The sequence below is a fragment of the Oncorhynchus kisutch genome, linkage group LG15 (assembly GCF_002021735.2).
Source record: "Oncorhynchus kisutch isolate 150728-3 linkage group LG15, Okis_V2, whole genome shotgun sequence".
In the NCBI taxonomy this organism is placed as follows: Eukaryota; Metazoa; Chordata; class Actinopteri; order Salmoniformes; family Salmonidae; genus Oncorhynchus; species Oncorhynchus kisutch.
This window is the reverse complement of record NC_034188.2, coordinates 40,713,017-40,726,501: the sequence shown is the minus strand read 5'-3', so window position 1 is coordinate 40,726,501 and position 13,485 is coordinate 40,713,017. Positions and strand designations below refer to the sequence as shown.

Here is a 13,485-nt window from a genome sequence, read left to right as displayed (position 1 = left end):
GGATTCTTCAACGAAGTGTTTATTGTCATTCAATGAGACAAAACATCTTAATTAGATTGTGCGACTAAAGCTTAGCGTATTGCTTCCCAGTCGCAACAGTTCCAGCATGTATTACTACAACATTTTGTGATGTTTCTCTGCCTTTTTGTCTTCACCAGGTTTTTTTTCCCCCGGCTGTTCATGCACAGGCCTCATGAGATCCGTCTATAAGTTCCTGCACTTAACATTCATGTGGACTCTGACGGATGTGATTTTGCCAGAGACTTCATGGCCCTGTTGGATTGCTTCAACTTCACAAGGTATGTCAACTTGCCCACCCATGACAGAGGCCATGTACTTGACCTTGTGTGCACAACTGGCACGGCTCCCTTCCAGCTGCATGTATTCATGGATGCCAAGGGAAGCCAGGCTTCCACAAATATTTGACCAATAAAACAAAAATTATCTTTCGTCACTCTGTGTTTTTGTGATTTTCCATCAATTCGCAAGTGGTCTATTTGCTAAAATCGTCTCTTTCCTAAGGCATGGATGGAGGTGGATTTTGTTTTGACTTCATTCTCCGTACTGGCCTATGATTATGACAGATAATCTGATCTAACTATAAATGCATATAATGTGCCACTGGCATGAGATGATTGGAGTTCAATATGTAGCCTAGATGTAGCCTAGTAGGCTGACGTTAATTAGCAAGCTAACTTAGCTGGTTCATTGTTGCCCATGTTAGCAAGCATTGTTAGGCTAGCAAGCATTTTAGCTAGGTAGCCTATGAAAAAGAAAACTAAAGGCACACTGTATGAAAGAGCAACAGACCGTTTTGCTAACATGAATGTGAGGAGAATGGCATTGGTGGACATGACTGTCCTGTGAGGATCCAAATAGGTCAGATCAGGTTTGCAATGGATGACTTCAACCAGACCCCATCTCACCCGCGGCTGGTGGGGGTTAACAACTCGCGCACTGTTGTAAATCCAACGGAGAAGATTCATGTCTACCTCTCCAAATTCACCCAAGGAATGTGCTTTGTTTCAAGAAGACTTTTCCCGCCAAAACACGTTCTAAAGCGAAAACTGGAACAATATTTCTAACGTAGAACATGGAGAATGGTCAGAGGCGATCTAAAGAACACTAATGTTGTTTTGTTTGTTATTTTGTGATGTCGTAAAAAAATGTATAAAGGAAATACTGTAACTTGGAAAGTATACACTATATATTTACGAAGTAAGCATCCTCTACGTTGTGTATGAAAATATAAAAAATGATGGAATTGTTTTTGTTATTAAGAGAGGGACATGATTTTAGGAGCCATAAGAGACAATTGTTTCACATAAACGTTGCACAGTGACATGTCACACCCCTAAGTGAGGTCAGAGAGCGTGTCAGCCTGACGGAATCGCCCTTTAGAACAACCTGTATGAAATTCTGAGTTAAGAATTAACATACCAGAACAGAGAGACTTAGGAGGTGCAGCTCATGTTTAAAAGGGGTTTGACATCTGAATCTCAACTCGAGGTAGAGACGATACACTCACCTCCCAACTGGTATGGCTAATTAGCTGTCCTAAGTAAAATATCTAAAAATGCGAATGTAAGTGGGACTCTATTCTATTACTCTGTTCAAACCACCATATTACCCTACTCTCATCACCTCACTGGGAACCATCGACACGGCTGGCTAGCCCATCTTCAAAGTAGCATCTTCCGGAGTGAATGGAAGGAGAAAAAAAACTCTGTAGTTCTGTTCAGGACTACACGACAAATGTATGTAAATGCATTCATGATTTCTTACGCAAAGCGGGCAACGGTTCATGTGCAAAGTATAGGAGTACTGTAAGCTAGAGTAGTTTCTAAATGTACCAACGTTAAGTGTCTCTGTCTCTCGCCCTCTCCATGTCTTTTGTAACAAGCAGCCATATTGTTGTCAGTCCGCTAGGGACCTGATATTAGCGTATTAAGTGTGTATGTTCATCCTGTGTTACCATTTAGTTAGCTAGTAAATAAATAATTAAACCAATTTGTGTAGTACTGAATCATAAGTAAGGCTCGGGCTTTTGCAGATGCAAGGAGGTTACTCTGTTCAGAATGATGATATGTTACGAGGTTATGACTAATAAGTTGTCTGTTTATGGATGTGATAATTCGGGAGATGGTAACTCTTTATAGAACCTCTCGTGGTGCCCCAAATCCTAACGAGTAAATTGTTAGATGATTAATTTAATCGGGTAACAAATAAACATATTTAGGAGATTCGATAAATTAGAGTCTTCAGATTAATGTTAGAGTCAAGTCACGACAGTGTTCAACTACTCTACAAGTCAACTTTTTAAATTAGTTTTACTTGAGTGTGCAAGCACACACACAGACACACACAGAAATCAGTACCATGGACAGCCACATGATATTTAGCAACACTAATTTAACTTAATTGTTTTTTGGTATCTTTAAGTTTGTTTTCAGTGTATTAAACTAAGCATACAGTGGGGCAAAAAAGTATTTAGTCAGCCAACAATTGTGAAAGTTCTCCCACTTAAAAAGATGAGAGAGGCCTGTAATTTTCATAATGTTAACAAACTATAGTTTTGGCAAGTTGGTTTGGACATCTACTTTGTGCACGACACAAGTCATTTTTCCAACAATTGTTTACAGACAGATTATTTCACTTATAATTCACTGTATCACAATTCCAGTGGGTCAGAAGTTTATATACACTGTATATACACTGTGCCTTTAAAAAGCTTGGAAAATTCCAGGAAATTATGTCATGGGAAAATTCCAGGAAATTGACATCATGGGAAAATCTAAAGAAATCAGCAAAAAAAATTGTTGACCTCCACAAGTCTGGTTCATCCTTGGGAGCAATGTCCAAACGCCTGAAGGTACCACGGTCATCTCTACAAACAATAGTACGCAAGTATAAACACCATGGGACCACGCAGCCGTCATACCGCTCAGGAAGGAGACGCGTTCTGTCTCCTAGAGATGAACGTACTTTGGTGCGAAAAGCGCAAATCAATCCCAGAACAACAGCAAAGGACCTTGTGAAGATGCTGGAGGAAACAGGCACAAAAGTATCTATATCCACAGTAAAACAAGTCCTATATCAACATAACCTGAAAGGCCGCTCAGCAAGGAAGAAGCCACTGCTCCAAAACAGCCATAAAAAAAGACCGACAACGGTTTGCAACTGCACATGGGGACAAAGATCATACTTTTTGAAGAAATGTTCTCTGGTCTGAAGAAACAAAAATAGAACTGTTTGGCCATAATGACCATGGTTATGTTTGGAGGAAAAGGGGGGATGCTTGCAAGCCGAAGAACACCATCCCAACTGTGAAGCTCGGGGGTGGCAGCATCATGTTGTGGGAGTGCTTTGCTGCATGAGGGGCTGGAGCACTTCACAAAATAGATGGCATAATGAGAAGGAAAATTACGTGGATATATTGAAGCAACATCGCAAAATGGGTCTTCCAAATGGACAATGACCCCAAGCATACTTCCAAGGTTGTGGCAAAATGGCATAAGGACAACAAAGTCAAGGTATTGGAGTGGCCATCACAAAGCACTGACCTCAAATCCAATAGAACATTTGTGTGCAGAGCTGAAAAGGCGTGTGTGAGCAAGAAGGCCTACAAATCTGACCCAGTTACACCAGCTCTGTCAGGGGGAAAGGGCCAAAATTCACCCAACTTATTGTTGGAAGCTTGTGGAAGGCTACCCGAAACGTTTGACCCAAGTTAAACAATTTAAAGGCAATGCTATCAAATACTAATTGAGTGTATGTAAACTTCTGACCCACTGGGAATGTGATGAAAGAAATAAAATCTGAAATAAATCACTCTACTATTATTCTGACATTTCACATTCTTAAAATAAAGTGGTGATCCTAACTGACCTATGACAGGTGATTTTTTACTAGGATTAAATGTCAGGAATTGTGAAAAACTGAGTTTAAATGTATTTGGCCAAGGTATATGTAAACTTCCGACTTAATATAGTATGCGGTAGTGATGTGGGGGTTCGTTGACTCATCGTCTACATGCCGATTGCTTTTGGAAATGGGCAGAAAAGGTTAATCATGTTGATCCACGGAGGCAAAAAGGAGCTGAACTCAACAAGAGAAAAGCTGTGAAATGGAGAGTTGTAAATAAAGAAAAGGGAGGGACAGAAAAGTCATGTTTGGGAAAGATTTGGTGAAGTGGTAAAGAAAGATGTTTTACTGTCAAAAACACCGGATAGGAGTAGTGAAATGTGTTGTTTTACAAGGTCAGCCATAGTAGTAAAGAGCGAGGAATGATAGCAGTGCCGGCTATGTTGTGTGTGATGGTTGTGAGGTGCTAAACAAATTCGACTTCAAATGGCCCTATGGCACGTAAAGGCAACTGAAGTCTACTGTTTGGATGGGTTGAATGGAGACTGAAAACTGACTGTAGGTCTATAACCTCTCAAATAACCTTAATATTAACTCCTGCAAAATTAAGCATTTCCTGCATTTAAAATGATACACCAAATGTAGGCTAACTTTTTACTCAGGAACAGGAGTGGATATATATTATTGATTTATTTCCCCATCTTAAGAGAATGTGAATTCGCAGTTAGCACCTCTACAGGCGGTATCTAGCTATCTTTATCAGCATTATAAAAGGCTAACCTGAAATCGTATCAGAAACATGTTGGGTCGTTTTCACAGCTTTCTATTTCCTTACAACCAGTCAAAATTATATAAATCAGACATTTTGCCCAGAAAATCATTCCGGTTTTTGTTTATCTTGCAAAAGGTTAATTTAGTCTTGTAGGGCAACATATAATGACAAACGAGAAGCTGCATGTATCTAATTATAGACAAGTTGACTAACAAATAGCCTACCAAAATGTCAGAAATTATAAGCAGAAACAAATCTAAAGTCAGGCAAAAACAAAATCCTGCATCCCCTCTGTCAACTTTTGTTTTCTGCAGTCTCTGACTACAACGCATTTTCTATAACATTTCAGGCTATCAATCAAGTTAGAATAACTAGCTTGTCTAACTATCTTAGCTAGCATGACTGCTGGCAAGGTTGGTAGACATTAGAAAATAAGCATGCAATAACTAAATAAATAAATAAATACAAACTAAACTGAATAAGGCTCACATTCCTTTCAATCCTTTACCCAGATTTAGCAGTGATGCAGAGAAGCATATTTAGTGTCTTTAAAAAAAAGAAACATCAGTCAGGAGCATACAGACAGCTCAAGAGGTATGCTTAGATATGCAGGAAAATATACTTTTTTTTTTTACATAGAATTAAGCATAATGATTATGGATCTAGATTGCAAGACAAGGCTGTTTCCGGTGTTTCCTTCCTATATAGCCATCCTCACTCACTCTGCGCCCCCTCAGATGTTTGGGGTGTAAGATGCCCCTGGTTCAGAACCCCAAGGTGGCCCAAATGGATATCTTTAGATCTCTACTCTGCTATAGCTTCAAACCCTGATTGGAGGTAACATATACATCCTTTTCAAGCTAGGCCTACATTGCAAAAGTCAGAGAAAAGTTTAGATCAATGCTTAACTTTTGATCTTACGCAGGATATTTACACAAACCCTAGAGAGACAACATCAGTCTATTCATCTATGAGGGTTCACTTGGCAGCTCACACGAACCACACAACCCTCCGTCTGTGACAGAGAGCTCAGTTGAAACCTGTACAGGCTCGTTCTTAGATGTGGTAAGAAAAAACACTCTCAAATCAGATGCAAGAGAAGAGCTTGTCTCAAGCAGGGTTTCTGACGATTTCATCATTGGCAGGCTGGGAAAAACCACAACACCTGTTGAGGAGATGCTCCCTTTCCTGCAGAGGATATGACTGGTAGGCAAAATAAATATGTTGGTTGAGCATTGGAGTCGATGAAGAGAAGATCCCATTTTTGGGACCTGGTGGAGGAACAGAGGAAACCCTTGACTGAGCTCTGGAGGAAGCATAGACCTGACACAAAAACATTTTAGTCTGCGTCAGAACCAAAATAATCCTCACCCGTATGTTAAGGGAACACGCTGGAACGCACTATGCATTCTTTTTTTTATTTTCCCCTTTTTTCTCCCCAATTTCGTGGTATCCAATTGTTAGTAATTACTATCTTGTCTCATCGCTGCAACTCCCATACGGGAGCCATGCGTCCTCCGAAACACAACCCAACCAAGCCGCACTGCTTCTTAGCACAGCGCGCCTCCAACCCGGAAGCCAGCCGCACCAATGTGTGGGAGGAGTCATCGTGCGCTAACCTTGGTTGGCGTGCACTGCGCCCGGCCCGCCACAGGAGTCGCTAGTGCGCGATGAGACAAGGATATCCCTACCGGCCAAACCCTCCCTAACCCGGACGACGCTCGGCCAATTAGAGCGCCCGATGCATTATTAAGGCTTAACACTAAGGGAGGGCCTTGAAAATGCAGCTAGCATTGCATGTTAAATAAGGCGGAGTCAAAGACTGGCGAAAATAAAGAAGTGGGTCCAATAAGTGCCCTCTCAAAGCATGATGTGGTTTAGCCCAAAAACACGAGTCCAAATGCTGTGTTTGGGATAACGACTAAATATTCTTCTTGTTGGTTCTTGTTGGTTGGATGGTTGGTTGGTTCAGTCTTAGTAATGCAGATTATATGATTGCTTTCTTTTCCCAGTTCATTTTCATTTATTCCTACATACTCTCCAGAAATCAATATTATTTCCCCCCCCCCCCCGTCCCTGAGAAATTGTCATCTTCATAATTTACTAAATAGAATGACTACACCCACGCACATCACTACGGGTGAACAAAGCACACAAAGGAAAGGTACATTGAGATGAATATGTCAAATGTATCTAAAGCAAAAGACAGAAAGAAAAGCTCCCACTTCTTCCCATTACAATGGAATTAAAAGGCTAATAATGTCTGCGATGTATTGATTGAGTTATTGATTGAGTCAAAACCACTTTCTCATAGACCCAGTCACCCATATTGGCATTTCCAAATGCTGCAATTCCTTGCTGACCCTCATGGACGTTGTGTCCAACTTAGGGTCATCATGAGCAGACAGGTCTTCACTATTTTGGGCCAGTTTCCCCAGAGTTAGCCTAGGCCTATTAAAATGTGTTCAATAGAGATGATTCACCAGAACTCCTCCCCCGCTGGCTGTATGTTCTTGTTACAGTCAAACTGAAGGCTTGGAAATTATACAATCGGCCACAAAAAAAACATATTTTCTCATGTGTCCATTCCAATGAAAGGATATGCGAGGAAATTCTTCAGAAGCAGAAAACTACTACCGGCCACCGGAAAGTATTTGGAATGCTAACGAGTTCAGTCTGAGCAGGTGTAGAGCAATTTGTCAACCTGAGCAAAAAGAAACCAAATATTTCCTCCACACAGAACAGTGTTCTCAACAATGCAACCTAAGGGAATGTGCGAAAGCCTTGACCCGTGATAAGTAGAGATGAACTTTCATTTTCAACTTTCTCAACAGAAGTGATGAGCAAACGGGTCCTTGTCGATGACGCGTGCAGTCACAGTGGCAAACATTCATCATCAGGGAATCGTGAAGCACCACTAGTCCACTAGGGCTGTGGTGAGAGCGTGTGTGTTCACTCACTGGTCTTCGCTTAATAACATACGCTTCACCTCATTTGGGTGAAGAGTTATTCAGAGTTATTAAGTCTGCATCACACACTACCATCTGCAGTATTTGTGACAGCAAAGCCAATAAAGTGTGGTGACCCTGAAAAAGGCTTCCAAGAATAGACAGAGCTCAACATACAGGCTTGGTCTTCACCTCAACAATTACCAGTAGGCCTATGGTATTATTATTATTTTTTATTTTAAATGGCCCCAATTCCACCTTTTTCAAATGAATAAACTCCACACAGTCTAATTTATAAGAGAACTCCCTGTCTGCAAAGCAAAGGTCTTCCCAACACAGCCTAGTCGGCTAAAGTTAGTGAGTGAGCATAGTCAGTGATTGGGTCTTCCGGACGCACTGTAGCTTTACCTGCAAAGGCATTGTTTTGTCCTGAAAATACTTTCTCTTATCACTTAAGTGGGCGGGAGATGTGAAAATAGTCAAGGGAAACTGGAATTGGAATGGGACTCTTGAGTGTGTGTGCGCGCGAGCGAGCGCAGGGCCAGTTCCAGGTACAAGCCATATAAGTGGTCACTCAGGGCAACCAGGAGCTAAGCTCAGTCGGGGTCTCAACGTACTATTTAGAGTAAGAATAGTAGAATACATCAGGTGAAATTTCCACATTTGGTTGTGCATAAGCAGTTACCTTGTTCTGAAAATCACTCAATTAGCTATGTCAGCTAAAAAAAAAAAAATTGGTAGTTAGTCTAGCCAGCTACTGTATCTAAACTTGTAGTAATCATGGCCGAATACCAACCAGGCACGCAGTGCACGTGCCCAGGAGCCCTGACCTCCAGGGTGCCCCACATTCATTTTGTTAGTCATTCTCACTCCGATATCATATTAACATGGCATAAGTCATTAAAAAATGTGTAGAATTGCAGCAAACTTGCTTTAAAACTTGAATTTCTCTCTCCACCGTCAAGCGGTGGGCCACTAAAATGTTTTGTCACGAGGTGGGGGGGCCCAAAGGCTAGAGCCGGCCCTGTGTGTGTGTGTGTACATGTTATCAACAACAGGAAACTGGGCCTATGTCAGGCCATTCCCTATGTGCCTCAAAACACAAGGGCAGCAATACACAGCGTACAATTCAGCCAGTATATCCAATGAAATATTTATTTTCCTCAACAATTCTCTCAATTACATCCCTCCCCAAATTGCCTTTTCTGGGATGTATTTCCTGTCACACAGCCAGAGGCTGGCTGGTGTACTCCTAATGAATGGGCTGTGTGTCTCTGGGTGATTCTGATTTGGGTTAGTTGGCCGTGTCATACCAGTTGATTGGGTGCACTGCAGTGATTTGGAAAGATGCAGCAGTCCATGATGGCACACTTGCACTGCCACCTTCTGGTATGAATGAGAACGTCTCAACACAAAGATGTGCCAATTGTTGTATACTTTTATTATTCAGGGTAGGCCATTTTTTTGGGGGGGGGGGGTTGAATCAAAGTTTGAATCTTGAATCTATGAATGATCTATTAGGCCCAATTAGCTATGGTAAATGAGCGTTGACATTTTGAAAGTAGCTATAGAGTAATTTGATCAACTGTCAGAATAAGGTGGTAGGGTACACATATTCTGCCTCTCTTTGAACCACATACCACTTATGTCATTAAATCTATAGCTAGACTACTACTCATAAGTACTTATATTCAAAGTTCATCAATACAGGACAGTGCTTAGACTAGATCTATAACAAGACAACAGTTGAAACAGTATCTCATTTGGAAGAAGATTTCAAAGAAAATGCATTATTAGGACTTTTTAATGGCCAGAACTCAAATCAAGGAATCAACCTAAACTAGACATATGTGCCCAGTTAGTTCAACACACTTTATCCAAGGTTTTGAACCCAAACATATGACAACCCCATGACATTTCACCCTGACACCGTCACAATCACAAAGCAGCATTTTCAAAGGTAGAAAAGATAATCCTGCACACAATATTACTTCTGCACATTTATTGCAATATTGTGAGTGTGGGAGTTTTCTTTTCTACAATGAAGTTGTAAAGGGTTGTAATAACTGCACCACAAATGAGAATTAGTTATGGTGGTGTTCTACTTTCGTACCTTGATTCTGGGCATTGTAACTGTAGGAGGTCTTGCCTTGGCCACAAAGCTGTGTGTGGAGCCCCTCTCCACTAGGTGCCTTGTGTATGGCATGTACTTTCTCCCATTGGGACCAAATACAAAGTCCTCCCTGAGCGCATCAATCAACACTATCACCACTCTCTTAAAAAGGGGGTCTGGGACCTTGGACAAGTTTGGGGAGCTCCCTGTAAATGCCAAAGAAAATGCCACAGTTACCAACACATTAAAGGTATTGTAGACAACACTGAGGAACAAATGGGTAAAGTAACATGTATTCTGTGTGCAAAATAAGAACTTTATTACTTGTCATCATTCAAGCAAGTAGCTAGCTATCCAATGCAGAAAATCAATAAAGTCAGCTAAGAGCCAAGAATAACAGTAGCACTCTAATTTTAAGTATAGCTAGCTAGCCAGAGAGAAAAGAATGTCAACAAAACACACCTGTGAATGGTTCAGCCGGAAGATCTGACAGCTTGCTTTTCGATGAATAAGATGATTTGACAGGGACTGGGAAAAATCCCCTAAGAAACAAGGCTACGCTTAATACTTCGAGTACGAGACAAAACGAGGCAAAAAATGACGAACGTACCCTCATTTTGCTGACAGGCTAGCTACCTAGCTAGTTGACTGCTATGACATGAAAGGATAAACGTTATCTTGACAGCAGTGTTTGATTTAATCCTCTGACTCTTGCATTACAAGGAAGTGGCTAGCTTGATGTAATGAATGGCTCTCCCACTAGCGGGATAACTCGCCCCAATTCTGCACAAAAAAAAAATCGATTTACAATAATAAAAGGTTCGTTTTTGTGGCATATTCATCACCACCGAAAAACATTTGTTTCTACAAGTTTGAAAGGATGCTCTCAGGAACTGGAGCTGTCAACTTGGTTCCGGGTTTGTTTAAACTAGCTACGGATACTCGAAGCAGTCAAACAACGTAACTGGGACTTCGAGAATATTTACGATCCATCCAGAAAAATATGCTTTGGAAAGATTACATCTATTGATATTTGTGATTTTTTTAATAACTACAATTTTAATGTATTTAATTATTGTGATATGTTGAATGGTCAAAATATAAAATATTTTGTTTGGGCTCCTGAGTGGTGCAGTGGTCTAAGGCACTGCATCTCAGTGCTAGAGGCATCACTACATACAGCCTGGAATCGAACCAGGGTGTAACACAACCAACTATGATTGGGAGTCCCATAGGGCGGCACACAATTGGTCTGGGTTTGGTCAGTGTAGGCCGTCATTGTAAATAAGAATTTGTTCTTAACTGACTTGCCTAGTTAAATTAATAAGGTAAAAAATGAAATGTTTGGTAAGAACAGAAAACAGTTAGTGGAGCATGGTTTTCTGTAATGTTTTTGTTAAAGCTTTGAGATAAAATTTGCCCAACTCTCTTCCCCAATCATAACCAGAAAAGTTAGAATCTGTATGTCATTTCTGGATAGGTAATTGATTGTACAGTATATATACCCATTGATTATTTAAGCAATAAGGCCTTAGGGGGTGTGGTATATGGCCAATATACCACAGATAAGGGCTGTTATTATGCACGACGCAACGCAGAGTATACCACAAACCCTCCAGGTGCCTTATTGCTATTATAAACTGGTTACCAATCTAGTTAGAGCAAGAACAATAAATGTTTTGTCATCCCCATGGTATACAGTCTGATATACCACGGCTTTCAGCCAATCAGCATTCAGGGCTCGAACCATCCAGAGTATAATGAAGAATATAACTTATAAATGCATCATGAGCTTATAGTTCAATTGTCATTCCCCAACAGAACCCAAAATATAAGCTTGTTTTACTCCACTGTTTGTAAACAAAGTAGAAGGTGAACGGAAAGGCTCTTGAGCAAGGAACCGCCCTTGCTGTCTCTGCCTGGCCGGTTCCCCTCTTTCCACTGGGATTCTCTGCCTCTAACTCTATTACAGGGGCTGAGTCACTGGCTTGCTGGGGCTCTCTCATGCCGTCCCTGGAAGGGGTGCATCACTTGATTCACTGATGTGGTCATCCTGTCTGGTTTGGCGCCCCCCCTTGGGTTGTGCCATGGTGGAGATCTTTGTGGGCTATACTCAGCCTTGTCTCAGGATGGTAACAAAACTCAATTTTGTTGATCCCTGCCTACAGACAGAAACTAAAACAAGAAGCTCCCGCGCTGAGGTCTGTTCAACGCTGGTCCGACCAATCTGATTCCACACTCCAAGACTGCTTCCATCACGTGGACTGGGATATGTTTCGTATTGCGTCAGACAACAACATTGACGAATACGCTGATTCGGTGTGCGAGTTCATTAGAACGTGCGTTGAAGATGTCGTTCCCATAGCAACGATTAAAACATTCCCAAACCAGAAACCGTGGATTGATGGCAGCATTCGTGTGAAACTGAAAGCACGAACCACTGCTTTTAATCAGGGCAAGGTGACCGGAAACATGACCAAATACAAACAGTGTAACTATTCCCTCCGCAAGGCAATCAAACAAGCTAAGCGTCAGTATAGAGACAAGGTAGAATCTCAATTCAACGGCTCAGACACAAGAGGTATGTGGCAGGGTCTACAGTCAATCACGGATTACGAAAAGAAAACCAGCCCCATCACGGACCAGGATGTCTTGCTCCCAAGCAGACTAAAGTTGCGGGCCGTGCCACTGACACGGCCCGCAACTAAAACAGGCGGACTCTCCTTCACTGCAGCCGACGTGAGGAAAACATTTAAACAGGTCAACCCTCGCAAGGCTGCAGGCCCAGATGGCATCCCCAGCCGCGCCCTCAGAGCATGCGCAGACCAGCTGGCTGGTGTGATTACGGACATATTCAATCAATCCCTATCCCAGTCTGTTGTTCCCACATGCTTCAAGAGGGCCACCATTGTTCCTGTTCCCAAGAAAGCTAAGGTAACTGAGCTAAACGACTACCGCCCGTAGCACTCACTTCCGTCATCATGAAGTGCTTTGAGAGACTAGTCAAGGACCATATCACCTCCACCCTACCTGACACCCTAGACCCACTCCAATTTGCTTACCGCCCAAATAGGTCCACAGACGATGCAATCTCAACCACACTGCACACTGCCCTAACCCATCTGGACAAGAGGAATACCTATGTGAGAATGCTGTTCATCGACTACAGCTCGGCATTTAACACAATAGTGCCCTCCAAGCTCGTCATCAAGCTCGAGACCCTGGGTCTCGACCCCGCCCTGTGCAACTGGGTACTGGACTTCCTGATGGGCCGCCCCCAGGTGGTGAACATTTCCACCCCGCTGATCCTCAACACTGGGGCCCCACAAGGGTGCGTTCTGAGCCCTCTCCTGTACTCCCTGTTCACCTACGACTGCGTGGCCACGCACGCCTCCAACTCAATCATCAAGTTTGCGGACGACACAACAGTGGTAGGCTTGATTACCAACAACGACGAGACGGCCTACAGGCAGGAGGTGAGGGCCCTCGGAGTGTGGTGTCAGGAAAATAACCTCACACTCAACGTCAACAAAACTAAGGAGATGATTGTGGACTTCAGGAAACAGCAGAGGGAACACCCCCCTATCCACATTGATGGAACAGTAGTGGAGAGGGTAGTAAGTTTTATGTTCCTCGGCGTACACATCACAGACAAACTGAATTGGTCCACCCACACAGACAGCATCGTGAAGAAGGCGCCTCTTCAACCTCAGGAGGCTGAAGAAATTTGGCTTGTCACCAAAAGCACTCACAAACTTCTACAGATGCACAATCGAGAGCATCCTGTC

The 13,485-nt window shown here is 42.3% G+C and overlaps 1 protein-coding gene across 1 annotated transcript in view; it reads right to left on the bottom strand.

The window, feature by feature from the left end:
• LOC109905297 (GPI ethanolamine phosphate transferase 2) overlaps positions 1 to 10,622 on the bottom strand; it is a 122,038-nt gene extending 111,416 nt beyond the window's left edge. Inside the window, exons 1-2 of the mRNA XM_020502590.2 lie at positions 10,160 to 10,622; positions 9,698 to 9,903 (exon numbers count right to left, since the gene is read on the bottom strand). Coding sequence (XP_020358179.1) covers positions 9,698 to 9,903; positions 10,160 to 10,313 — 360 coding nt within the window. The 5' untranslated portion in view covers positions 10,314 to 10,622. The remainder of the gene's footprint in view (positions 1 to 9,697; positions 9,904 to 10,159) is intronic.
• Positions 10,623 to 13,485: the final 2,863 nt, after the last annotated feature.